This window comes from Myxocyprinus asiaticus, chromosome 42 (genome assembly GCF_019703515.2).
Source record: "Myxocyprinus asiaticus isolate MX2 ecotype Aquarium Trade chromosome 42, UBuf_Myxa_2, whole genome shotgun sequence".
Taxonomy (NCBI): domain Eukaryota; kingdom Metazoa; phylum Chordata; class Actinopteri; order Cypriniformes; family Catostomidae; genus Myxocyprinus; species Myxocyprinus asiaticus.
Window position 1 is genome coordinate 11,387,660 of NC_059385.1, and position 27,311 is coordinate 11,414,970.

The following is a 27,311-nucleotide window of genomic DNA, read 5'->3' on the forward strand; positions in this document are numbered from 1 at the left end:
CCTGGTCCAGAACGCTCAGGACCTCAGACTGGGCTGAAGGTTCACCTTCCAACAGGACAATGATCCTAAGCACACAGCAAAGACAACGCAAGTGTGGCTTAGGGACAACTCTATGAATGTCCTTTAGTGGCCCAACCAGAGCCCGGACTTGAACCCAAGCGAACATCTCTGGAGAGACCTGAAAATGGCTGTCCACCGATGGTCCCCATCCAACCTGACAGCGCTTGAGAGGATCTGCAGAGAAGAATGGCAGAAAATCCCCAAATCCAAATGTGCAAAGCTTGTCGAAACATCCAAAAAGATTTGAGGCTGTAATCGCTGCCAAAGGTGCTTCATCTAAGTAGTGAGTTAAGGGTCTGAATACTTTTGTCAATGTGCTATTTCAGTTATTTCTTTTTTAATAAATTTGCAAAGTTATCAAAAATCTGGTTTTTGCTTTGTCATTATGGGGTATGGAGTGTAGATTGCTCTGAAAAAATAAATCATTTAAAGCATTTTTAGCATAAGGCTGCAACATAACAAAATGTGAAAAAAATGAAGGGGTCTGAATAATTTATGAATGCACTGTATCCACACGTACATTGTGTGTGCTTTATGTTAAAAATGATTGACTAATATTTTAATAATCTAAACGAATTACTAGATTATTTCCATTTTCTAAAAATAGATAAGAAATAAACAAAATATGAACTGACAGCTAGAACAAACACGCATAACATCTTTGTGGACAAAAATTAAAGACTGAATAGTCCCGAATTATATATTTGATATTGGCGCTTTGAAGTAGGCGTGTCAAATCGCTAAACGTACCGCCCATTCACAATGATCGTTTGTGATTGGTTAATGCAATGGCAAGCGTCCACCAACAATGAAGGCGATTGGTGGATACGGTTTCCCATGGTGACTGACACGGTCTCCCATGGTGACTGACATTGACATATAGGCGCTACGTTCGCTGCTGGCTATTCTGTAAACAAGCTGATGCTAAAATATCTGTTTATGAGACATTAAATTATCGGCGTTTGTTTTGACATCTGGAGCGACGGACTCAAATCATAGAGAGCAACATTGCAAGGTAAAAAGGTGGGAGTTGTTTTCTTGATGGTGACTGGGTTTTGAGACCCTTCTAGCTAACCTGCTAATGTGCTAACTTATGCTACATCACCTGAGAATGTCTGTCGCGTGAATTGTGAATAAATGTTGTGTATTTTAAAAAATCTATTCTAATTTGAGTGGTCTAACAATGGGTTTTTAGCCTGTCTGCACTGGTACTGTATTAAAGGAAACCAGAGCCAGATATGAAGCTCTTTTTTGCTGCATGTGCTCAAATATCCCTGCAGCCAAATATCAAAGCTGACAACGTTTGTTATTGGTTATGTTTTGTGTGTCCATCGAAAGCGTGTATTTTTGCCATGTACAGTAGCAAAGGCCTTCAACTGAGGTTGGCTGATGTATCCTGCAGTGTTATTGACAATTCATACAGTAGATTGTTTATTTTTGTCACGTGTTTTGGCCATCTGTAATCATATCCAGTAATCTTCTGCAATCATATACAATTATGTTCATACAAAACAATGCCTTGTGTCACTTTTCACATCAAGCCTGCATTGTCTGACATATTTATAAGGACAATCTGCAAATATTTGTCTGGGAATACTGATGAATGTTCTAAGAAGATAAACCAGGCTATTTTTCCAGTGATCGGGCAGAATGTGTCCGTGATACTGCCTTAGCTTCTGTTACTGAAATTTGAGTATCTAAACTGTCTATGGCATCTGTTTTTACCGCAGTGAAAGCGGCTCTCACACCAGGACCCATCCCATCAGACGCATTCAATTTTAGAAGTAAAACTGGCAGAGATGGATGAGCAGAGTGTTGAGGTATGTTTACAGTGTGCTGTGATTGTATGTTTTTATGCGAATAGATATCAGAGTTGTGCATGGTTTTGTGGTTTCTGATTGAACTACAAATCAAAGTCAACTAAAACTTGAGACTGAACATTTAACATAAATGTATAAATTGTTCGATTTTTACAGTAGTCCCTGTCTAATACAGAATATTGTTATATTATATTGTAACATTATAGTAAAATAGTGGCCCCCAACATCTATGCTGGTCAGGAGTCTGGTCTTAAATTGGAATATTAACTTTTTTGGCCCACCAACCTGGTTAATTTTCAAATATATATCATAAAATTACTCAAGAATATAGTGGCTGGCTATTAAGTAACCCTCTTCATCTCTCTTCAGAGTATAGCGGAAGTCTTCCGCTGCTTCATTTGCATGGAAAAGCTGCGGGATGCACGTCTTTGCCCTCACTGTTCCAAACTGTGTTGTTTCAGCTGCATACGGGTGAATAAACACACACGCACTCACACTTGCAAACACAACGGCCATACTTCACACAGCATAGAGGAAGAGCACGCAGTGTATTAAAAAGCCTGTCTAACTAATTGTCTTTATTGTTTGAGCTTGACAGGACACAAGAGGTAATTCACATGCAGGCAATTTTGATTGAAAGTTAGTAACAATTAGTAAATTGCTTCCTAAGCACTTGATCTGCCACAGCAAGTCCATATTTTGTTGGCTATGAATTGAATAGAGAACGTGTCTGTGGACACCATATGCAACAACTAATGCACAGTGTAATGGACCAGGTGAAAAAGGTTATGAACTGTGGTAAAGCATGTCATTTCTATGCCACTAATGGCTTTTCAAACATATTTCGAAATCCACTGAGCCAATATTGCTTTGTCGGGCCGCTCAAAACAAACAGCAATTTTGAAATTGCCACAAAGCTGTAATGTTTGCACTTTTTAGGGAACTCCTCCTAAAAATTGCTTGCTTATACTCTCTACATATCTTAAACCAGAATAGAAGAAAATAATTTAACATTGAAAAATTACACAGATCCAAGTAGGTATAGCTATAGGCCAGAGATCTCCAAATGGGGGGGTGGGATCTCCAAAAGGGGGTGTGGTTTCTCCAAAAGGGGCAGAGTTAACCAAAAACGGGGTTGCGCCAACTCCAAAAGGGGGTGACACCTCCACAGACAGCTAGGGTTAGGGAAGGGGTTAGGAAAGGGGCTCCCTGTATCTTTGCTGGCGGTTTGGCGCCCTGCCCCTTTTTGGAGTACTATACCCTTCTCTACAGATCACCTTTAACTCCAGATTTGATTTAAAACTTTCAGATGTCTTAGCCGAAAAGCTTTGCATGTTTAAAATTATAGATGCCTTTATACATTCCAGATGCTGACTATTTCTTTATGCAGAACACGTTCGAAAGATTCTACGAACAAAACACTTTTAATAATGAACTTTTCTTTAAAAAATGTGATTCGCGAGATGAGCCAAGCTGAGCCGAGATGGGCCATTTATTCAAAGGTAATACAATCTTCCTTTTGTGTCTTTCCCTGGCAGCGATGGCTTACGGAGCAGAGAGCGCAGTGTCCCCATTGTCGGTAAGAATTTAAGAGACTTCTTCTAAAGTTAGACTTAAAATGATGCATTGATGTCTGACAGTCTTGAGTAAATCTGGAGGATTAAGTATTGATTTTCTATTGTTAGTGTTCACAGAATGAGCTCATTTCGGGGAAGCATTGATTAGTTACAGTAAAAGGATCTCATCCAAAAAAGCTTTGGGCAGCTGGGCCAGAGCCACGTGATATTGGCCTCAGAGTAACGCATTTGTATAATTGCCAAAGCAATTTAAAATGTGTTCAAACTGAAGCTCTATAATTCAAGCTCCAGAGATTATATCAAGAGTGCTGATATTGGAAGTTTTTAATTCATTCTCCCATACTTATTTTGCATTCCTCTAAACAACAAACTCGTGGAGAAAAAATGATGCACAGTTGGACATTCATGGCATGGTCTGGTGCTTTACCTAATGTGACCTGATGGGATATCTCAATGAAATGGATAATTGTGCTCACATGAGAGGTTGCTACCTTGTATTTCACTGGTTTACTGAGCAATCTACACAAATAAGAATTTAAATGTCCTTGGTTGCGTTAGCTAATATGACTTCTTTATGTTCAATTCAGAGCTCCACTCCAGCTAAGGGAATTGGTTAACTGTCGCTGGGCAGAGGAGGTGACACAACAACTGGACACACTACAACTCTGCAACCTCACAAAACATGAGGAGAACGACAAAGACAAGTGAGACTCACACTTCTCATTGCATATTATTTTAGCCTTACTGTTTGTTCTGTTTTGGAGATGTTAGTCAGGATGTAATAGGCTGGTTGGCTCAGACACCATTCACTTTCATAGTATGTAAAAAAGATGCAATGAAAATGAATGGTGACTGGTGTTAACATGCTGCCTTTTGTGTTCCACGGAAGAAAAGTCATAGAGGTTTGGAACAACATAAGAGTGTGTAAATGATTTTTGATTTAACCGTATGTGAATTCCTCTTCACCCAGTCATTCTCTCACTCTCACAGGTGTGAGAACCATCATGAGAAGTTAAGCGTGTTCTGCTGGACTTGTAAGAAGTGCATTTGTCACCAGTGTGCGCTGTGGGGAGGCATGGTACGCAAAAGTCTCCAAAATGCATTAGTCAGGCTGTTGGATTGCGTGTACAGTGTCATTTCCCTTCTCAGATCCAAATGTGTTGAGATGGAACAAACATAGTCACACTTAGGAGCAAATTATCAATGAATAATACAGCGGCAAACATGAATCAATGTCAAGCTGTCTCAAAAAAGAAATGCATTTAAATCTTCCCAGATAAACACATATTCAGTGTGCGAAAAAGGCACAGGATCTTGCAGATTTGTCCCTGTTTCCTTGAGCTGCATGTTTACGACTAATCGTGAAAGTGTCAATTGCACTTGTTTTTTGCAGTGGTTAAGCAATAACAGTCTTGTGAAACTGTATAAATGTGCAATGTGGACAGCTTCAGTTATTATGTATTCAAAATCTGAATTATCTGACCGTTTAGGCACTGATTTACTGATGTAGAAAACAGCAATAAAGTAATCTAGGAATGCACTTCAAAGCTAATTTTGGATGTATGCCCTGCAGTTGCCCCACACAAAATAAGTATTTAAATGTAAATTCTACCAATGGAAATGAACAATCGTTATTACAGAATCAAGGGAAATATGATTGTAGTTATAATCATGCAGACCTTCCATTTTCATCTCCATTCCACAGCATGGAGGTCATACGTTTAAACCCCTGGCTGAGATCTACGAACAGCATGTTACAAAGGTGAATGAGGAGGTGGCGAAGCTACGGCGCCGCTTAATGGAGCTCATCAGTCTGGTTCAGGAAGTGGTAAGCACTCTCACTTCTGATTCACATCCACATGGAGCCATTAAGACGTGCTTTGAGTTGACCAGTTATAATGGATGCTAGTCTACCAGCCAAAAAGCCCTTTTAGATGATCTGCAAATGATAAATCAAATATTATCTCATTACACACATTCCTGGTTTGATAAGTGCTTTGGAAGGCGTTTTGGAATAATGTACAGATTTTGCTGTTTTGGAAGGAAATTGGTACTTTAATTCACCAAAGTGGCATTCAGCTGATCACAAAGTATAGTCAGGACATTACTGATGTAACAGCACCATCACTATTTGAAAAAAGCCATTTTTGATCAAATCTAGACAGGCCCCATTTCCAGCAGCCATCACTCCAACACCTTATCCTTGAGTAATCATGCTAAATTGGTACTAGAAAATCACTTGCCATTATATCAAACACAGCTGAAAGCTGTTTGGTTCATTAAATGAAGCTTAACATTGTCTTTGTGTTTGTTTTTGAGTTGCCACAGTATGCAATAGACTGACATGTCTTAAGGTCAATATTAGGTCAAAAATGGCAAAAAAGAAACAGCTTTCTCTAGAAACTCATCAGTCAATCATTGTTTTGAGGAATGAAGGCTATGCAATGCTTGAAATTGCCAACAACAAAAAAAAAAAAAAAAAAAACTGGAGATTTCATACAAAGGTGTACACTACAGTCTTCAAAAACAGGACAACTGCCTCTAACAAGGACAGAAAGAGATGTGGAAGGCCAGATGTACAACTAAACAAGAGGATAAGTACATCAGAGTCTCTAGTTTGAGAAATGGACACCTCACATGTCCTCAGCTGACAGCTTCATTGAATTCTACACCAGTTTCATGTACAACAGTAAAGAGAAGACTAGGGTGCAGACCTTATGGGAAGAATTGCAAAGAAAAAGAAAAGGTTAGAGTGGGCAAAGAAACACAGACATTGGACAACAGACAATTGAAAAAGAGTGTTATGGATCTTAACCCCATTGAGCTTTTGTGGGATCAGCTAGACTGTAAGGTGCGTGAGAAGTGCCCAACAAGACAGCCACATCTATGGCAAGTGCTACAGGAAGCGTGGGGTGAAATGTCACCGGAGTATCTGGACAAACTGACAGCTAGAATGCCAAGGATCTGCAAAGCTGTCATTGCTGCACATGGAGGATTTTTTGATGAGAACTCTTTGAAGTAGTTTAAGAAGTTCTGAACATTTTTTTCAAATTGTAATAGTAATTTTTCACGTTATTAATGTTCTGACTATACATTGTGATCAGTTGAATGCCACTTTGGTGAATAAAAGTACCAATTTCTTTCTATAAGGGCAAAATCTGTACATTATTCCAAACTTTTGGCGCCAGTGTAATGTTACACACTAGGACGTTGAGGAACCCACACACAAATACATCAATAATTGTGCATAGCTCGCTTCTGAATCACGCGTCAAATGATTGTCCACTAGAGGGCGACATAGCTTATAACATTGTCAATTTAAAGGAAGATGCTGGGTCCAATACAAGTTAAGCTCAATCGACAGCATTTGTGGCATAATATTGATTAGCACAAAAATTAATTTTAACTTGCCCCTCCTTTTCTTGAAAAAAGTAAAAATCAAGGTTACAGGGAGGCATATATAATGGAAGTGAATGGGGGCAATTTTTAAACATTAAAATACTTTTTCAAAAGTATAGGCACAGGACATAAACAATATGATTTTAGTGTGATTAAATAACTTATTAACCTTTTCTGTGGAAAGTTATAGCCAATTTTACAACTTCATTGCCATGATGATGTTAAATCAACAAACCTTAAACGACTGTAAAAATTACAATTTAAACAACTCTACAGCTCAAATAATACATGAACTTTAACAGAATAATTAATGTGCTTTTATAAAATTAAAAGCTTTAAATTTCTACCTTTTAAATCCTCCAAAAATTGGCCACATTCATTTCCATTGTAAGTGCCTTTCTGTAACCTCGGTTTTTGCTTTTTTGAAAGAAAAGGAGGGATGAGTCGAAATTATTTTATGTTGTAATCAGCATTATGCCACAAATGCTGTCGATTGAGCTTAACTTTTATTGAACCCAGAACATTCCTTGAAGCTATTCAGGATGGATCTTAAAAGCTTAAATATAAGTTAACCTATGGGGGCCTGGGTAGCTCAGTGAGTAAAGACGCTGGCTACCACCCCTGGAGTCGCGAGCTTGAATCCAGGGCATGCTGAGTGACTCCAGCCAGGTCTCCTAAGCAACCAAATTGGCCCGGTTGCTAGGGAGGGTAGAGTCACATGGGGTAACCTCCTCGTGGTTGCTATAATGTGGTTCGCTTTCGGTGGGGCGCATGGTGAGTTGAGCGTGGATGCCGTGGAAAATAGTGTGAAGCCTCCACACGCTATGTCTCTGTGGTAATGCGCTCAACAAGCCATGTGATAAGATGCGCGGATTGACGGTCTCAGAAGTGGAGGCGACTGAGATTCGTCCTCCGCCATCAGGATTTGGCGAGGCACTACGCCTCCGCGAGGACTTAGAGAGTGCATTGGGAATTGGGCATTCTAAATTGGGGAGAAAATCGAAAAAAAAATATAAAAATATAAGTTTAACCTAAACTTAACATAAGTATGGGTTCCATTGTGAGTGAATTTAATGAAGGTGCATTTGATTTGGTTTTCAGGAGAAGAACGTAGAGGCGGTGCGCGGGGCGAAGGATGAGAGGGTAAGGGAAATCCGGAATGCTGTGGAAATGATGATCGCACGGCTCGATAATCAACTCAAGAACAAACTCATCACACTCATGGGTACATCTGTGCTTTTGTCTGACACAGTCTTCATATAACCTGACATCTGAGGTAATATTTGTATAATGTTCTAAACCTGTATGACTTTCTTTTTTCTGTGAAACACAAAAGGAGATGTCTGAGTCACCATTTGCTTTCATTATATGGAAAGAAAATTGAAAGTGATGAAAGTGAATGGTGACTGAAAAAAACATTCAGCCTAACATCTCCTTTTGGGTTCCACAGGAGAAAGTCATGTGGGTTTGAATAACATGAGGGTGAGTAAATGATGACAGAATTGTCATTTTTGCTTGAACTGCCCCTTTAACAAATAAAAAAACAAATAATTTGCCTGCATGTTAAGCCCTGATCTAATATAAAGTTACTGTACCCACAGGACAGAAGACCTCTCTGACTCAGGAGACAGAACTGCTAGAGTCTCTGCTACAGGAAGTAGAACATCAGGTGTGTGGACTCAGCATAGTCCAGTTAAATAAAGCAATGAGGGATGTTTTGAATAGTAACACAAGTGTGTTTGTGCCCCACAGCTGCGTTCATGCTGTAAGAGTGAGCTAATCTCTAAGAGCCCAGAGATCTTGCTCATGTTCCAGCAGGTTCATAGGAAACCAATGCAGTCTTTCGTCACCACTCCTGTCCCACCAGACTTCACCAGGTACACACACTCGCACACGGCACCTGTTAATCGGACACTTTATGCAGACACAAGATGCAAACTATAAACTTGACACACTATGAATATAATGAATAAAAATGCACACCTGTGAAAGAGTGTCTCTAGTGTTATTGCCACAGATAAAAATAAAATAAATAAGGGCTAATATACAGTCAGTTGGTCATTATTGCTCATAAGCTTATTACATGGCTACTTATTAAATAAGTAAATAAATGGACATGAAATATTGTCAAAATTTCATGTCAAAATTACAGTATTTGATTATGTGTAGACTAGAGGTAGACCTATATATCGGTTTTACCGATTAATCTGTGCCGATAGTTGCCTTTTGGAACTATCGGTTATCGGAAAAATCTATGCCGGTAGTTTTTTTCATCATTTTGTCATTTCAAAATAAGGGTACCTGGTTTGTTTCAGGCTTGATTATACTTAAAAGTCTGGCATTATGCACCAAATCTGAATTTTTCTTGGTATTATTGGGATTTTGGTTGCACAGTACTACATAACTACATCTTGGATTTTATTCATTTTGGACTCTTTGTCTGTGTCCGTCATAGTAAGTAAAGAATAAGATTTTTTTTTTAACATTCTATAAATAGATTAAAAAACTATTGGTCGATTAATCGGTTATTGGCCTTTCCCACCACCTTAGTTATCAGTATCAGCAAAATCCAATATCGGTCGACCTCTAGTTCGGAGACTACGGAATGATACGAGAGTGATCAAGCTTGTAGTGTAGTAGAAGTTTTAACAGAATGTTTGTCAGGCGCAACGGTCAAATATAAGCTGTTGTAATACAAAATGATTTGACCGCCGAATGCCACAATTGACCAATCAGAAAAGAGTATTCCAGAGAGCTGTGTCATAAATCTCGATAATTTGTATCCAACAAGCATGCTGATGGTATACTACAATAAAAATGTCATCTCTTCTTAGTGAGCTGGTCCCTGCCTATGACTCAAGCACTTTTGTTTTGGCAAACTTCAGGTAATTATACTCTCTTTGTCATTTCCTTTTTTATCAGTTTATTTTAAATGCTGCATTAGTTCTATTGTAACTTGAATTGGTGTTGTCTTAATGCCTTCAGTACTCTGAGGCAGAGAGCCGACCCGGTCTACAGCCCCCCTTTACAGATATCGGGCCTATGCTGGAGGCTGAAGGTTTATCCGGTGAGTTTATTAGTCGCCTGTTCCTCTGCCACTTTTTTTTTTTTTTTTTCTCTCTTTCTTTACTGAAGTTCATGACGAAACATCAATGTGAAAATTGCAGAAATGACCCATAACATGGTGGCAGAAATTAAATGTTTTCATTATAAATTTAAAATGTCACTTCAGTCCCTTTCTAATCTCACGGACTGTGTTTTGTGTGTGTGTGTGTGTGTGTGTGTGTGTGTGTTTTAGGACGGTAATGGTGTTGTGCGGGGAAACTACCTTTCTGTTTTTCTAGAGCTATCTGCGGGACTCCCTGAGACATCCAAGTATGCCACACTCTCTGCTGTTGTCCTCTCAACCTCATATTATGTGTAACTATTACATTCTAAGTGAAAAATGGTTTCTGTGTCCATTCAGATATGAGTACAGAGTGGAAATGGTCCATCAGGCCTCCAGTGACCCCACCAAAAACATAATTCGGGAATTTGCGTCAGACTTTGAGGTGGGGGAGTGCTGGGGATATAATCGGTTCTTCAGACTGGACCTTCTTGCCAGTGAAGGATACCTGAATATGCAGACTGACACTCTTGTGCTGAGGTGTGGCCTGTTTTTTTAAAAAATTGCTTTAATAATACCTTTTATTATTAAATGGCTTTTAATTGACTCTTTGTCATACCTTTTCAAAGTTTTACTCTACACTCAGAATGCTAATAGTAATGTGCCAAATGTGAGGTTAGGTTTTTTTTCCTCACTATTTTGTTTATTGATTAGATTTATATTACTGTATACAACCCAAGGACTGCTTTCATTTCTCATACCTTGCTTATTTCATTAATGTCACAGGTATCAAGTGCGATCACCTACGTTTTTCCAAAAGTGTCGAGATCAGTACTGGTATATAACTCAGCTAGAATCGGCCCAGTCCAGCTATGTTCAGCAGATCAACAACCTGAAAGAGGTCAGTGTTTACGGTACCTTGGTATTTATTTTCATGTCACCCTTAACACGGACTACTTAGGATTGGGGGTCTCACTGGACATACTGTACTGGTTTGTTTTTACCTTGGAAGGCAGGAAGAAATGGCAAACTGACTTATTCATACTGCTTCAGTTTTGTCTGGTTTCTTCATGCTTTCAGAGACTGGCCATAGAGCTGTTCCGTCGGCAGAAGTCGCGGAGTTCCTCTCCACCTGACCGACGTCTGTGCCCCACAGCTTCCTCCGGAAGAGACTCACGACAGGGAAAGACATCTGTACCAGAAGAGGAGAGTCAGGCAGTCTCGGTAGAGACAAAGGAAGATGAGGATGAGGAGAAGACCCAGCATGATGACTCTAATGTAAGGCTTGAGAGAAAAGCGTCCTGAATTTCATACCCACTTATTCTTCAAAAAATTCGTCTTTTTATTCCTCATTCCTTTGACACTCGAAAAAGGGTGTGCATGTTTTGTAAATCATAGCCACATCTTGAACATTTTTGATTCTCTTCCATCTTCACCATGACATTGTCTTGTGATTTTAGGGATAGCCACAATGTAACACCTTTTAGGCCAAATTACCCTCATTCTGATAGCTAAAGAAAACAATCCTACAAGTGTTACAGTTTGTAGGGATCCCGAACTCCTGTTAGCCACTTTATTATAATTTTCATGCTTGGAGCTATTTGATGTTGTTTTGTGGACATCAGGAAGTGTTTGATGTGGTGTCGTAACATTAGGAGTTGTCTGATGGGGATCTGGAGGTGGACTGTCTGACAGGAGATGAAGACGTCAATCCTCTGGAGGGTAGCAGCACTTCCGGGAGCTCCACGGCCACAAGTAACACAGAGGAGAATGACATTGATGAAGAGACCATGTATGTACAAAAAACAGCTTTATTAATATGTCAGAATGTGCTTTTAAAGGAATGGTTTCACCAAAATGTAAAATTCTGTTAGCATTTATTCACCCTTATGTTGTTCCAAACCTGCATGACTGTTTCTTATGTGGAAGACAAAAGAAGGTATTAGGCAGAATGTTAATATTACCCTTATTCACTCTAGACTCACTTTAGATTACCCTATTTCAACCTACCTTATAGAAGACAGCACTTCATAGAACTCTAATTTCATTATGGTATAGATTTGTACATTTCTGGCAAAATCGTGATCAGCTCTTACAGTCTTTTTTTTATTTTATTTTAGAGCACTGCTCATTCTATGCTACATTATGTCTTCATGGTGTGGTAAATACTAGTGTACTGAGATTCTTGCATAAGAGATGGTGCTTTGTGTGCCAGAGGGGAACAGCTGTATCCTCCTCCTGGTTAGAAAAAACAGTTTAATTAGGGCTGCTACCACATTTGTGACAGGCAGCCCCTCTCACTCTGTGTTTAAGCAGAGCAGAATTGTTCTGTATCCTCTGTCCTATCACGATCTGGGAGAAAGAGTGAGCACTATTGGCAGCTTTGACTTGTGTAGGCTCTGTGAGAGTGCTTGTGTTTCTGTAGTGAGGTGATGGAGTCAAAAGCTCACATGTTCCTGCTCATGCTGTCAGCTACCGCCCGCACACACACACTAACACACACACTAACACACACACTAACACACACACTGCTCGAACCAGATGAGACGAATGAGTCATCAGAGCCTTTGCCTCCTGCTTGCAAATGCCTGTTCTTAAAATCTCAGGCTTTTCCAACATGCACACCATTGTTTCTTACTTGATTTGGTTTTTGCAGAAAGGTACATTTTATGATGGAAAATGTTTTTATTTATAACATCAAAACCTTGAAGCTCTCTCCCTCGCTCTCTCGCTCTCTCTATCTCTCTCTCTCTCTCTCTCTCTCTCTCTCTCTCTCTATATATATATATATATATATATATATATATATATATATATATATATATATATATATATATATATATATATATATATATATATATATATATATACACACACACACACACACACACACACACACACACACACACACACACACACACAGTTGTGCTCAAAAGTTTGCATACCCTGGCAGAAATTGAGAAATTTTGGCATTGATTTTGAAAATATGACTGTACATGCAAAAAGTCATTTATTTAAGGATAGTGATCATATGAAGCCATTTATTATCACATAGTTGTTTGGCTCCTTTTTAAATCATAATGAAATCATAAATCACCCAAATGGCCCTGATCAAAAGTTTACATACCCTTGAATGTTTGGCCTTGTTACAGACACACAAGGTGACACACACAGGTTTAAATGGCAATTAAAAGTTAATTTCCCACACCTGTGGCTTTTTAAATTGCAATTAGTGTCTGTGTATAAATAGTCAATGAGTTTGTTAGCTCTCACGTGGATGCACTGAGCAGGATAGATACTGAGCCATGAGGAGCAGAAAAGAACTGTCAAAAGACCTGCGTAACAAGGTAATGGAGCTTTATAAAGATGGAAAATGATATAAAAAGATATCCAAAGCCTTAAAAAAAAAAAATGCCAGTCAGTACTGTTCAATCACTTATTAAGAAGTGGAAAATTCTGGGATCTCTTGATACTAAGCCAAGGTCAGATAGACCAAGAAAGATTTCAGCCACAACTGCCAGAATATTTTTTGGGGATAAAAAGAAAAACCCACAGATAACCTCAGGAGAAATACAGGTTTCTCTGGAAAAAGACGGTGTGGTCGTTTAAAGGAGCTCTTTAAATCTCCCAGGAGATCAGCAGTTACAGAAATACTCAAACCAGCCCGTCTGACACTAACAGTCATCCATGTGATTATCTAATCAGCCAATCGTGTTGCAGCAGTGCATAAAATCATGCAGAAACGGGTCAGGAGCTTCAGTTAATGTTCACATCAACCATCAGAATGGGGAAAAAATGTGATCTCAGTGATTTGGACCGTGGCATGATTGTTGGTGCCAGATGGGCTGGTTTGAGTATTTCTGTAACTGTTGATCTCCTGGGATTTTCACACACAACAGTCTCTAGAATTTACTCAAAATGGTGCTAGAAACAAAAAACATCCAGTGAGCGGCAGTTCTGCGGATGGAAACGTCTTGTTGATGAGAGAGGTCAACAGAGAATGGCCAGACTGGTTTGACAAAGTCTACGGTAACTCAGATAACCACTCTGTACAATTGTGGTGAGAAGTATATCATCTCAGATGACCTCAGGCAGGTGGTTTTAATGTTGTGGCTGATCGGTGTGTGTGTGTGTATGTATGTATGTATGTGTGTGTGTGTGTGTGTGTATGCGTGTGTGTATATATATATATATATATCGTTAATAAGGATGCCCACGCTCATGAAAACCTGACATTTTCAGGTAATTTTAAACAATGGTGTCGTCATGGGAAAGTTTTCAAAAAATATTCATTTTCTGTTTATGCACTGCTCTAAAATAATTAATTAGCTAGATTTTGCTTGCTCACAAGCTATAGTGGTGATATGTATCACCACACATGCGCTGTTCTTCTCGCCTAACATACAATCTATCACACCTTTTGACATCATTCGCTTGAGTGTGTTGGCTTTGCAAAGGTGTTCATCAAGTAACTGTTACCCAAGTGTTGGAAGCCCCCTACCCTCAGGGTATTCTAATATTACTGGGAAAGAGGGAATTACAGGGTGTTTGAGAATTTAAAGATGGAGGGGGAGAGAGAGAGAGAGAGAGATCAAATCTCTTAGTGATGGAGGGGTGGTTGTGCTACACTGGTATTTGTTCGATGTATCCTTTTGGAGTAGAGGCTCTCAGCGTCTTTAAATACTGTAGTGGATCAGCACAGAAAACTGCTGGAGAGCACTGATTCATCACACGCTAGAGCCTGAGACAATGTTGTATGTGTTACTCTTACTTCACACACACACACACACACACACACACACACATACATACATATTTAGCGGCATGCTTGGAGGAGAACACTATCAACACTCCCTGTGGAGTGGCTTATTTCAGACCATACCACTTCTCAGTAGTTATGGGGGGAACCACATAAAGGGCCAAAAAACCTGACCTCCAACAAACATCCCTGTGGTCAAAGCCAAATTACACACTCAAAAAAAAAAAAAAAAATATATATATATGTATATAAAAAATAATAATAATCACACACATTTAAACTATAAATCCCTCTCCACTGCCCCTCCCTGAGAGCCTTCCAAAAAGGTCAGATAGCTGCCCCACTTCATATTAAACACCCCCAGGTTGCCTAGCCTTCTATCTGACATCTCATCAAATGCCGGCACCCTGCTCATCTCTGTACATCACTCCCGAAATGAGGGTGCACCAGCCGACGTCCATCCCCTTAGAACAATCTGTCTGCTGATCATAACACTGGCTAGGACCCAATTTTTTATGTGTTTATCCCCTATACTAATGACCGCCCCATCACCCAAAATACAGAGTCTGGGGCAAAATGAAATTTGAGTGCCCAATACGTCACACTCTGAACCCTCAACCAGAATTCTTGGATCTTAACACACCACCAAAAAACATGAGTTGTGTTCCCATCTTCTGATTGGCATCACCAGCAGGTGGGTGTGTCTTTAAGACCAAGCCTATACAATCTAGAGGGGGTCCAACAGAATCGATGTAAAATCTTGAATTGCATAAGGTGCACCCTTGCATCTCTAGATGCAGACTTGACGTTTTTTAGAATCCTAGCCCACACTCTTTCCTCCAATACGAAGTTTAAATCTTTCTCCCATAATCTCTTTAGAGAAGTTTAAGCTCCGTACCCCAGATTCTGAATTAGCAGGGAGTAATACACTGATGCCTCATGGCCTTTTCCAAAAGCAGTAATCACCACTTCCAGAGTATCTGCCACTTTAGGGGGGAGTATGCTACTCCCAAAAATAGTACAAAGCAGGTGGCGCAGCTTTAAATACCTAAAGAATTTAAACCTGTGATTCCCAAAATGTTGAACTGAATTTTCAAAGGATCTCAACACTCCACTCTCATATAGGTCACCGAGCGTATTATCCTCCCTCACAATCCACTCTGTCCAGCAGAAAGAGGACTTCTTAATGTATAAATTTGGGTTCAGCCATGTGCTCGAGGCAACACTCTGGACACTTTTGTCCATACCGCATGCAAATGCGAGATAACGGGATGTAACTTAACTTCTCCGGTTAGTTTGATAGAAAGGCTTTGCAATGGTGAAATAGGGGAAAGAACATCCTGTTCAATACAAAACCAGGAGGGGCTCTCTCAGGTGGAAGCGACCAATGTGCCAAATGTCAGAGACCGAATGCATAATAATAAAACTAAATCTTGGGTAGGCCTAGCCCACCATTGTCAATCGACCTATGCAACTTACTGAAATGTAATCTGGGACGTTTACCATTCTAAATGAAGGACTTTGCTATGCTATCAGATTGCTTGAAATAAGAGAGGGGGGTACATCTATAGGGAGAGATTGTAGCAGGTAGTTGAATTTTGGAATACAATTCATTTTAGTAATATTAACCTTCCCAATCTTAGATAAATGTAATGAAGCCCACCTGCCCACATCACTCAAAAACGTTTCCTTTCAGTGATATTCAAGATAGATCTTTATTATGTATTTGCTATGAAAAGCAAATACTTTTCTTACAATCTAGTAAAATATAATCATGAAATATAATCAAGTCATGTTTTCCATAATGATTTTCAATAAATAAATACAAGGAAGAATGATTTAATAATTTTCATTTAAATGCACCAATAGAACATCAATCAGGACAGCAAGATTTACCTATTTACTTAAATTTGCTTAATTTCTTTTACTCATTTAAATTACTTTAATACGTAAAAAACAACGTGGGAACTTTTGTGGACATTTTTGAGTGATGACACTAACAGAGTTTTAAATCATAGTTTAGACTCCATTAAAATGGACAGTTTGTACTGATAACGGACAGAAATCGAATCCAACTCCATCACCATTTTTGCTGTTGCAGGTAAAATCAGAGGCTTAAAACTGTCTTAAAGCTCTCATCTTCGCAAAACAAGGAGAGATTACGTAACTAGTCAATCGACACGCTCTTTAAGAAACTTAATGGCTTATGGGAAGCATTTTGCAATAGTGTGATATTTACGATGCTGCTTAATTTGATACTGCCAGTAAAGTCATTACAAATATCTTGAATGTTTAATGTGTTGTGAATTTTGTCCGTCTGTTGTAGGTCTGGCGAGAATGATGTTGAGTACAGTGGGAATCTAGACCTCGAGGAAGGTGAATTACCCGACGATGTTGCCGGAGCAACAGGTGATCGATAGTTTCCTTCATCCAAGCGCACTCATTGATACAAATAATGCTGTTTTTCTAATGAAAACTGAGTGCATATGACAATCTGGTGTGTTGAAACACTTGGCTTTGAAGTGTCATCGACTGTGACACCCTGTTAATCAGTTGTAGTGATGTAACCGAGCCAAATTACCATATCAGCCTTTGAAGAGTTACTGCAGAATCTGCTGTCTAAAATGCTGTTAGTGCTGCCTAAATGCAACTGTCATTAGTCATTTTCACTAAATACACCTTTTTAGCTAAAATTATATTATTTACATAACCCTACTATGGCTATTAGGGTTGTCATTGGTGGCCAGCCTTTATGCTTTTTTCAATAGCTTATATTAATGCCGATATCTAGAGCAGAGAAGCCGAATATAAACAACAAACTGATTTTAACTAATTTGATTTAAACAAGTTGCCTTCAAAGAGTTCTGATATTACATATGGAATGTTTTTTTGTTTTTTTTTTTCCTGTTTGTATCACTTCACTTGTCTGTGAACATAGACACATCATGCTTGATCTTGCTTTGTCTTCCTTTGCTACTGTTTTCGGAGCAAAATTTTACAAAATAACTGGCTGTTATTTTGTGTCTGAAATGTCAGTTATTTGACTTGTTCACAGAACTGATTTTCAGTACAACAGTGCCATTGCTCGTGTGATATTGCTTTATATGACCGAACACAATCTCATTGTATACAGTTGTACACCGAATCAATTAAATGAAATTTAATTTTATACAATAATTACTCAAAATTCACTCAAAAAATTTTTAAAACAGAAAATCTGACATATCCGTTGATGAGGCTGATGGGTCATTTTTATAACTAACAGTTCTGTTTATTGGCCAAGCAAACATGATTCTTGGTCAATGCCAATAATCTCTAAAGGGCAACATTTTATTGGTCAATACCAATAGCATTAAAATCAGACTATTTATGTACTATAATTATATAAATGTCATCAAATGCACCATTTTATTTAAAATGATTGTGTAAATATGATCAAATTAAATAAGCAATAAGATATAGACTTTAACCCAAAATACACTATATTACCAAAGTAGCAAAAGTAAACTGGAAGCACACAATTCTGTTGAATTTCATTGTATGCCATAGAATTAAGATTTTCCTTCACTGGAATTAAGGAGCCTGAAATTAGAACGGGGTGTCCACCTACTTTTGGCCATGTTGTAGTGTTCATTATGTGACTCTTGATGCTTCTCTTTTTGATCCGTGATTGACTTGTAGGCTACCAGTTAAGACGACACTACCAGTCCTTTTTATGTACTGATACTTTCCCTAATAGCTACCATCCCTACATGCTAATGTTACACAGGCAAAGTCCTCTTTGTACTGACTCTCTCCCCCTGCTGGTCAGGAGGTTCCAGTGCAGGTGTGAGGGGTTCAAGGCGTGGGGCAGGTGCAAGCTCGGCCAGCCTCCTGGAGATTGATCCAGTCATCCTCATCCAGCTCTTGGATCTGAAGGACCGCAGCCATGTGGAGTCACTGTGGGGGATGCAGCCACGCCCACCTTCCTCTCTGCTCCAAACCCAAGGTGTCGAAATCAAACACTGCACATATTAGTCAATCACGTAAACAAAATAAGGCAAGGGTAGAGGGAGGTCAAGAATATGAGCTTTAAGTTTCCAGTGACAAGTGAATTGTCTGTACACACTGAAAGAAAAAATGCTGCATGACGCGGCTTAATCTCATCCAATTGGAATGTATTTATTGTTTTAATATGTGGTTATGTTGAATAGAACTTTAGACCAATGAGATTTTACAGTCCAGGTTGGACAGGAAAAAACCTCTGTAAAAAGATTTTCACGGAAATTATAGCTTTTATCGCTTGTAGCTTTATTGCGTCATGAGTTAAGGCACAATGTAAATGTATGAAACTGAGAACATTACAAGGTGACCTGTGCAATAACACAAAACTGATTATTATATTATCACAAACCTTCCTTGATTGACAGCTGCTGCATTGCCTTCTCGGAAAGAGCGTGAGCGTCGGCCCCAGGCGGTGCGTCGGTCGGCCCCGGACTCGGGGGTCCTGATCAGACTAAAGGCTCAGATGGCAGAAGTGCGTAGTAAGATGTCGGATGTGAAAGGGCAGCTGGAGGCTCGCAGTGGAACCAATCCTCGGATCTCTTCTCAGGGAGCCTTGAACCATGAGCAGGGCCCCTCCATGGACACAGAGGTGGGGCCCAGCCGGAAACCCAGCGATCTGCTCTTCAAAGGACCCGTCTCATCACGACACTCTCGCAGCGGTAAAAAAATAACTTTTATCTTGGTAAAGAAATGCATACGTTGGTACAATTTATATTTCTCTACAAAATTAAATTGAAGAATTTAAGTATAAGCCTTTAGATCAAAAGGTTTAAAGCTCATGAGAAACAGAGACTCACTCGAGTGTGTCCAAAAAAAGCGTACATTTGTAGTATGACTTTGTTTTGATCTTTGTCTCAGGAGTGAAGAAGGCTGGTTCTCCAAAGCAGGAGAGTGTGGGAGCGTTGGGTGGGCTGTCCTTGCGCAGGGCTGTGGATGCTGGGGAGAAAGAACTGAGAGGAGCTGGTCGAGAGTCCCCTACTGAACCTGCTCTGTGTCCCAGAGAGGGTCCCTCTTCCTTGGATGGTCAGTACACCAAACTCCCGACCTCATCATTATCATCATTATTTCTTGAAATGAAAAGCTCCGTTCTTTTGAAACGCTCCTTTTAAATGGATTGTTCACCCAAAAATTAAAATTCTCCCATCATTTACTCACCTGTTATGCCATTCCAAATGTCAGTGACTTTCTTTCTTCTGCTGAACACACAGATTTTTAGAAGAATATTTCAGCTCTGTAGGACCATATGATGCAAGTGAATGGTGGCCATAACTCTGAAGGTCATTGAAGGCAGTATAAAAGTAATCTATAAGACTCCAGTGGTTAAATCCATGTCTTCAGAAGCAATATGATATGTGTGGGTGAGAAACTGATCAGCCACAACATTAAAACCACCTGCCTAATATTGTGTAGGTTCCCCTTTTGCCACTAAAACAGTGCCAACCCGCATCTCAGAATAGCATTCTGAGATGATATTCTTCTCCCCACAATTGTACAGAGCGGTTATCTGAGTTACCGTAGACTTTGTCAGTTCGAACCAGTCTGGCCATTCTCTGTTGACCTCTCTCATCAAGGCATTTCCGTCCACAGAACTGCTGCTCACTGGATGGTTTTTGTTTTTTCACCATTCTGAGTCGATTCTAGAGACTGTTGTGTGAGAAAATCCCAGGAGATCAACAGTTACAGAAATACTCAAACCAGCCCATCTGGCACCAACAATCATGCCACGCTCCAAATCACTGAGAGCACATTTTTCCATTCTGATGGTTGATGTGAACATTAACTGAAGCTCCTGACCCTTATCTGCATGATGTTATACACTGCACTGCTGCCACATGATTGGCTGATTAGACACAGTAATTGCATGGATGACTGTGGGTGTCAAACCATGCTGGTTTGAGTATTTCTGTAACTGCTGATCTCCTGGGATTTTCACACACAACAGTGTCTAGAATTTACACCGAATGGTGCCAAAAACAAAAAACATCCAGTGAGCGGCAGTTCTGCGGATGGAAAAGCCTTGTTGATGAAAGAGGTCAACAGAGAATGGCCAGACTGGTTCGAACTGACAAAGTCTACGGTAACTCGGATAACCACTCTGTACAATTGTTGTGAGAAGAATATCATCTCAGAATGCTATTCTGAGATGCGGGTTGGTATTGTTTTGGCGGCACGAAAGAGGACCTACACAATATTAGGCATGTGGTTTTAATATTGTGGCTGATCCATGTATAAGTCCTTTTTTTGGACCTTCAGAGTTCTGGCCACAATTCATTTGCATTGAATGGACATACAGAGCTGAGATATTCTTCTAAAAATCTTAATTTGTATTCAGCAGAAGAAAGTAAGTCATACACATCTGGGATGTCATGAGGGTGAGTAAATGATGAGAGAATTTTCATTTTTTGTGTGAACTATCCCTTTAATCCTATTTTGAATTATCTAAAAATAAGCATTTGGGGGAAAGTTAAAAGAATTTTGGGAAACTCAGATAGCTTGAAATGGCATTATCTGTGTTTTGCAGGCTCCCTGAAAGCATGCAGTGTTCAGGGTTCTCCTCCCTCTCTGGGAAGCAGCTCCTCTTCCTCTGATAAGCCCTCTGGCTCTAAACATGAGGAGCTGCTGTATGGAGCTTCAGGTTCAGACCTGTTCAGTGTCACGGCTCTAAATGGAGCAGTTGCACCTGCCACCAAACAGTGCAGGACTCCAGTCATTGGGTAATGCACTAAAAAAAGCAACTGGCCTCACATCATATTGTTAAGATTGAATGTGTGTATCCATTCATGAACAAATCTAGGAAATAGTAACTATTTTGTTTTAAATAAAATTAGTCATGGAGTATTTTTCCAATAAAAATCTTTGGACCAAGGATAGATATTACAGTTGCAGAGAAATAGTCAGAGATGGTGTCAGCAGAATCTATGTTCTGTTCTGATTCTATAAATCAGTGAATGTTCTTTTGCATTTATCTGAGATAAGACTTTATTGGGCGGTTGCTTATTGTTTGTTTAGTTTTGTTATTTTGGTTTGTGTTTTTTTTTGTTTTATTTTTTTTCTGTATTGTTTTTTTTGTTGAGTTTCGCTTATGTTTAAAAAAAATTGTGTGTGTTTTTGTTGTTGTTTTTCTGTTTTGGTTTGTTTTATTTTGTGTTTTTGTTTTAAAATTTTTAGTGTGTTTTGTGTGTGTGTGTGTGTGTGTGTGTGTGTGTTGTGTATTGTAAGTTGTTTTTTTTTGTTGTTTTTTGTGTGCTATTTTTGTAATGTTTTTGCACTCACATAACCTAGTAAAACAAAATAACCCAATGGCTACATTTCATCATGCAGTGTGGCTATTTGAAATGTTTTTGCTGAAGTGACAAGAGAGATGGTTTTCAAGTCGGTCCCTGTGGAGACAAGTATACTTTACACTAATATAAGTTTTAAAAGACTGCTTGTGATAGGCACAAAGTAACACTTACAGTAATACACTCATTTGCTAAAATGTTATCCCCCAGGCCTGGCCTGCTGACGGACACCTCTCTCAACTGTGACCAAGAGAGCGCCAGCGAGATGCATCAGTCACTGCTGTCACTGGCCGAGCTGTCTTCCTCTTCCTCCTCACGCCCTGATGAAGGTGAGACATTAAGATCAATTCTCAAAAACTGAGGTAAAACTGAGGTAAAACATTGATTATAACTCCTTGCAGCATGATCATGAAATCAGTTCTGCCTTGATAAGTCATTGCACACACTGTGATTGAACACCACTGCCATCACATACAATGAGTTGATTTCTCAGAATATATCAGTTATTTATACTCTTTAAGGCCTGAGGTCCATGTCAGGAAGATCATGTTAAGAAACATTCCTATATGTGCTGCTTTGTTGATCGCAAAAGGAAATGATGCATAGCTGAAATAGAAAAACACGGATGAGAGCGTAACAGAACTGATATCTGCTGCTTCGTATGAACACATGGGCATCCGTCCACAGGTCTGCTCTGTCAGAAGCAAACCCACCATGTGCTGCCAAGCATGAGCAGTGACAGCGAGCTGGACTGCGACACGGAGAATGAGAACGAGGATGAAGCAGTGGCCCTGGAGGCTGGAGACTGCCAGTTCGACACCAGAACACTACCATGTCCAGGTTCAGTATCTCAGTCTTCACTGATCCTTAAACTGCTCAGGTTATAATAGATTGCTTGAAGAAAAAATGAAATCAAAATTTGAGTTTCGTGGCTTTTAGTCTGTGCCTATTAGCTTTGAAGCTATCTATATGCTTGTTACTCATAAATAATACCTTTTAGCATATATACAGTGTATATATACAGTAAAATGTACGGTCTTGCTCTTCCCGGACAACCATACTATAACAAAAGTGATATAGGCTCCACAGTAAATGTCACATAATAAATATAAGGTGTTTATATATTTTGATGTCTATTTTTTATGTTTTCCAAAAGTTTGGTAGATGAAAACACAAATTATATAAAGAGAAAATGAAATCCAATGCAAATCATCTGTCGTATCTCCTCTTAATACCTTATTCTGTTCTTTGTTGGGGAAGCACTCAATCACACAGCCTGTAGGATAGGATAAATGTAATTACACTAAGTGCTTTGTTAAAGTTTAAAAAAAGGAGTTGTGCTCAGGTGAGCCACCTGTTTGCTCTCTAATTTTCTCTCTGGGTGGGCTGGGGACAGGAAGCAAAGAGTGTACCAACCTATTATAGTTTTAGAATATTATTACTTATGTTCTGGCGGAGCAGTGTGTGCAGCCTTTTTAAAGTTGTGAATGTCTGTCCTTCTCAGGCGAGCAGCTGATCTCTGATGACCTGAGATTTGTGACTGGAGATACCACAGAGAGATAATCCGTCATGACTTACAGCAACAGTGTTACAAAAGTGTCTGGAAGAGGCATGAAGACTTCTGTGTCGTCTGGCACTGGACATGCTTTTTACATTTCCTCTGTGTTTGTGCACTTACTTTATGTTCGGCTAGAACAGGAAAATTAATGTTTATATGTGCTATATGTTATTTCAGAGAAAAACTTTTTTGAATGGGAGAGAAGTTTCATTTTTGCTCTAATACGAAATGCATAACATTCCATTATAGAATTAAAGGTTCAAAAAATGTAAATGTACATACATTATTATAGTGTTATACTACATTTCCGCTACTTTTGCAATGCTGCTTATTTGTCATAGAAATTGATAAGGAGTTGACAAACATCCATTGTTTTTTTGTTTTGTTTTTTTTGAGTGAATGACTGGGGTGTTTTGTCAAAGAATATCAAGACAGGTGCATAACTCTTTATGTACTCTTTTAGCTTTATTCTTCATGCAATGTTTATATATAGATATTAGTGAGGCTTTTTTTTTTTTCATTTTGTTTTTTATGTAGTTTGCCCCCTCTAACTGTGAACATATTGATCAGCTTAGTCCACAAAGCAAAGCTTTATCTACTCGAAAACAAGTTTACATTGAGTAAACATCTGCAAAAAAAATAAAAAAAGGGAACAAGGCGCCGGTACAATTTCAAATAATTTTCTGAGCTTTGCAGGGAGGGAATGTTTTATTTAATTCAAACATGCAATTATTTAGCCTTACATAGCTCAATTATGAGCACTTATAAACTTCATACCCCAACATTTCATATCACTGCTGCATTCCTATTTTTAGTTTGTCCTTTAATTCGTTTTTTTTTTTTTTATGCTGCACACTTATCTGTTAGCTTTACATGATGAAATTTCAAAATAAAAGGGAGTTACATACATAAGTCTCGGGTGGGTCCAAGTCTGTAATTTAACCCCCAGGCCATATTATGATACTTTGTGCATCAGAACGGTGTTGCAGTTGAAGTCAGAAGTTTATATACTCCTCAGCCAAATACATTTCAACTCAGTTTTTCACAATTCCTGACATTTAATCGTAGAAAACATTCCCTGTCTTAGGTCAGTTAGGATCACTACTTTATTTAAAGAATGTGAAATTTCAGAATAATAGTAGAGAGAATTATTTATTTCAGCTTTTATTTCTTTCATCACATTCCCAGTGGGTCAGAAGTTTCCATACACTTTGTTAGTATTTGGTAGCTTTGCCTTTAAATTGTTTATCTTGGGTCAAATGTTTTGGGTAGCCTTCCACAAGCTTCTCACAATAAGTTGCTGGAATTTTGGCCCATTCCTCCAGACAGAACTGGTGTAACTGAGTCAGGTTTGTAGGCCTCCTTGCTCGCACATGCTTTTTTTTCAGGGCTTTGTGATGGCCACTCCAGTACCTTGACTTTGTTGTCCTTAAGCCATTTTGCCATAACTTTAGAGGTATGCTTTGGGTCATTTGTCCATTTTGAAGACCCATTTGCGACCGAACTTTAACTTCCTGGCTGATGTCTTGAGATATTGGTTCAATATATCCACATAATTTTCCTTCCTTATGATGCCATCTATTTTGTGATGTGCACCAGTCCCTCCTGCAGCAAAGCACCCCCACAACATGATACTACCACCCCGATGCTTCACGATTAGGATGGTGTTCTTTGGCTTGCAAGCCTCACCCTTTTTCCTCCAAACATAACAATGGTCCTTATGGCCAAACAGTTCAATTTTTGTTTCATTAGACTAGAGGACATTTCTCCAGAATGTAAGATCTTTGTACCCATGTGCACTTGCAAATTGTAATCTGGCTTTTTTATAATGGTTTTGGAGCAGTGGCTTCTTCCTTGCTGAGCAGCCTTTCAGGTTATGTCAATATAGGACTCGTTTTACTGTGGATATAGATACCTGTCTACCTGTTTCCTCCAGCATCTTCACAAGGTCCTTTTCTGTTGTTCTGGGATTGATTTGCAGTTTTCGCACCAAAATACGTTCAACTCTAAGAGACTGAATGCGTCTCCTTCCTGAGCGGTATGATGGCTGCGTGGTCCCATGATGTTTATACTTGCGTACTATTGTTTGTACAGATGAACATACCTTCAGGCATTTTGAAATTGCTCCCAAAGATGAACCAGACTTGTGGAGGTCTACAATTTTTTTTTTTCCTGAGGTCTTGGCTGATTTCTTTAGATTTTCCCATGATGTCAAGCAAAGAGGAGTTTGAAGGTAGGCCTTAAAATACATCCACAGGTACATAGTTTGCTAATATTAAATCTGTGGAGTGGTTAAAAATGAGTTTTAATGACTTCAACTTAAGTGTATGTAAACTTCTGACTTCAACTGTATGTGTTTATGTGGTTTGGCTATGAGCTCTAAGAGCATTGTTGACACATGGTGTGTTATGGCAGCAGCTGTTGGGAAATCGCTCCGTTTATGTTCGGAATAGATGTCATTGCATCATCAACATCTTGGGAGTGATGTAGCCACATTCATTTAAGGTCGCAGGTCTTGCTCTTTGCATGCATGGCTTTTGCTGAATACAATCTGTTGAAAGTGAATGTTTTGTTAAAAAGCTTACTGCAATTAATGCATTGCTTTGGCCGTTTAATCCTTAATCTTACGAATTACCTGCCGGTTAATGCTTTATACAAAGCTGGGACTGAGCAATCTGAAAATACATTGTTTTGCATCAGTTGTAAACTGCTTCCACAATCAGCATGATTTTACTCTGCAAAGTCCAAAACAATTATGAAAATGTTCCTGTGGCTGTTCAGTGTTTATCTAATGCTGTTATATGTGATGTAATAATGTCCCGATTTTGACGTTTTGTTTTAAATGCGGAGAAAAAGGACATTTATTCTTGTTTACTGGTTTCTCTAGCATGTTTTTAAATATTTTTGGGACCTAAACAAACTGGAGGATATACACGATAGTTACTGTAAATTTATCTAAACTGATGAACAAATAAATATGATACTGAAATACGGTTATTTTGAGTGAAGCCATTAGTTGCCCTTCAAGGGTGAATCGCACGAAAATATGCACAGGTCACATTTCATCCCAAAATGTCATTCAACTCATTTAACGCAACCTCAAATTCTCATTGCTATAATGCAGCCGGATTCAGTAGGATACTATATTTTCATTACTGTAATGCAAAAAATTAAAATAAAATAAATAAATGTGTAGTACAATGCTTTTAAAATCTGCATAAAGCAGTATACAAATACTATACGTTTTTTTAAATGTTATAATAGTTTTTTAACTGTCATGAAAATGTCACAGTGCAAAAAAAGAAAAAAAAGTATGCCCTAAATTATGGAGAACTCAGTGTGCCATATTAATAAATAGATCTTTAATTAAAAGCATCAATATTTATTGCAATATATATATTTAATAAATAAATAATGAATTATATCAAGAAATACATTTAAAATATATATATAATAATATAATAAACAAAATCTTGAAATGCTAAAACAACATGAAATGTCAATAAATAAATTTTTTTGAGATTGTTTATATTAAGTTTCATAAAGACAACAAACACAACTCGATAAAAGAACAGACTGTCAACACTACCTACATAAAATAAAATTTAATAAATACAATTGTATTATTTCAATTTTAACATTTAATTTCATGTTCCTTTGAACTTTAATGCATTTATTGACAAGTATTTATTTTGTTGACACATTTA

At 38.7% G+C, this 27,311-nt stretch overlaps 1 protein-coding gene across 3 annotated transcripts; it reads left to right on the top strand.

Moving 5' to 3' along the window:
* Positions 1-930: 930 nt before the first annotated feature.
* Positions 931-26,704, top strand: LOC127432899 (E3 ubiquitin-protein ligase TRIM37-like). Of its 3 annotated transcripts, none has more exons than XM_051684412.1 (25): positions 931-1,083; positions 1,791-1,880; positions 2,250-2,351; positions 3,419-3,459; positions 4,045-4,161; positions 4,448-4,535; positions 5,163-5,285; positions 7,958-8,081; positions 8,458-8,525; positions 8,609-8,733; positions 9,691-9,741; positions 9,842-9,923; positions 10,155-10,231; positions 10,323-10,502; positions 10,749-10,863; positions 11,043-11,240; positions 11,618-11,754; positions 17,048-17,130; positions 18,533-18,709; positions 19,131-19,424; positions 19,624-19,788; positions 21,287-21,479; positions 22,257-22,375; positions 22,734-22,886; positions 23,551-26,704. In XM_051684412.1, the coding sequence occupies exons 2-25, from the start codon at positions 1,860-1,862 to the stop codon at positions 23,607-23,609; spliced, it is 2,892 nt and encodes a 963-aa protein (XP_051540372.1). In that variant the 5' UTR covers positions 931-1,083; positions 1,791-1,859; the 3' UTR covers positions 23,610-26,704. The 3 variants fall into 3 exon arrangements, with proteins under 3 accessions (XP_051540372.1, XP_051540371.1, XP_051540373.1); XM_051684411.1 differs by having other exon boundaries at positions 931-1,075; XM_051684413.1 differs by lacking the exons at positions 931-1,083; positions 1,791-1,880; positions 2,250-2,351; positions 3,419-3,459 and adding an exon at positions 3,470-3,940 and having other exon boundaries at positions 23,551-26,703.
* Positions 26,705-27,311: the final 607 nt, after the last annotated feature.

Coding starts and splice junctions, on each gene's coding strand:
- LOC127432899 (XM_051684412.1), top strand. CDS start 1,860: ATGGATGAGCAGAGTGTTGAG. Junction 9,924..10,154: donor GGAGGCTGAAGGTTTATCCG/GTGAGTTTATTA, acceptor TGTGTGTTTTAG/GACGGTAATGGTGTTGTGCG. Junction 10,864..11,042: donor AGATCAACAACCTGAAAGAG/GTCAGTGTTTAC, acceptor TCATGCTTTCAG/AGACTGGCCATAGAGCTGTT.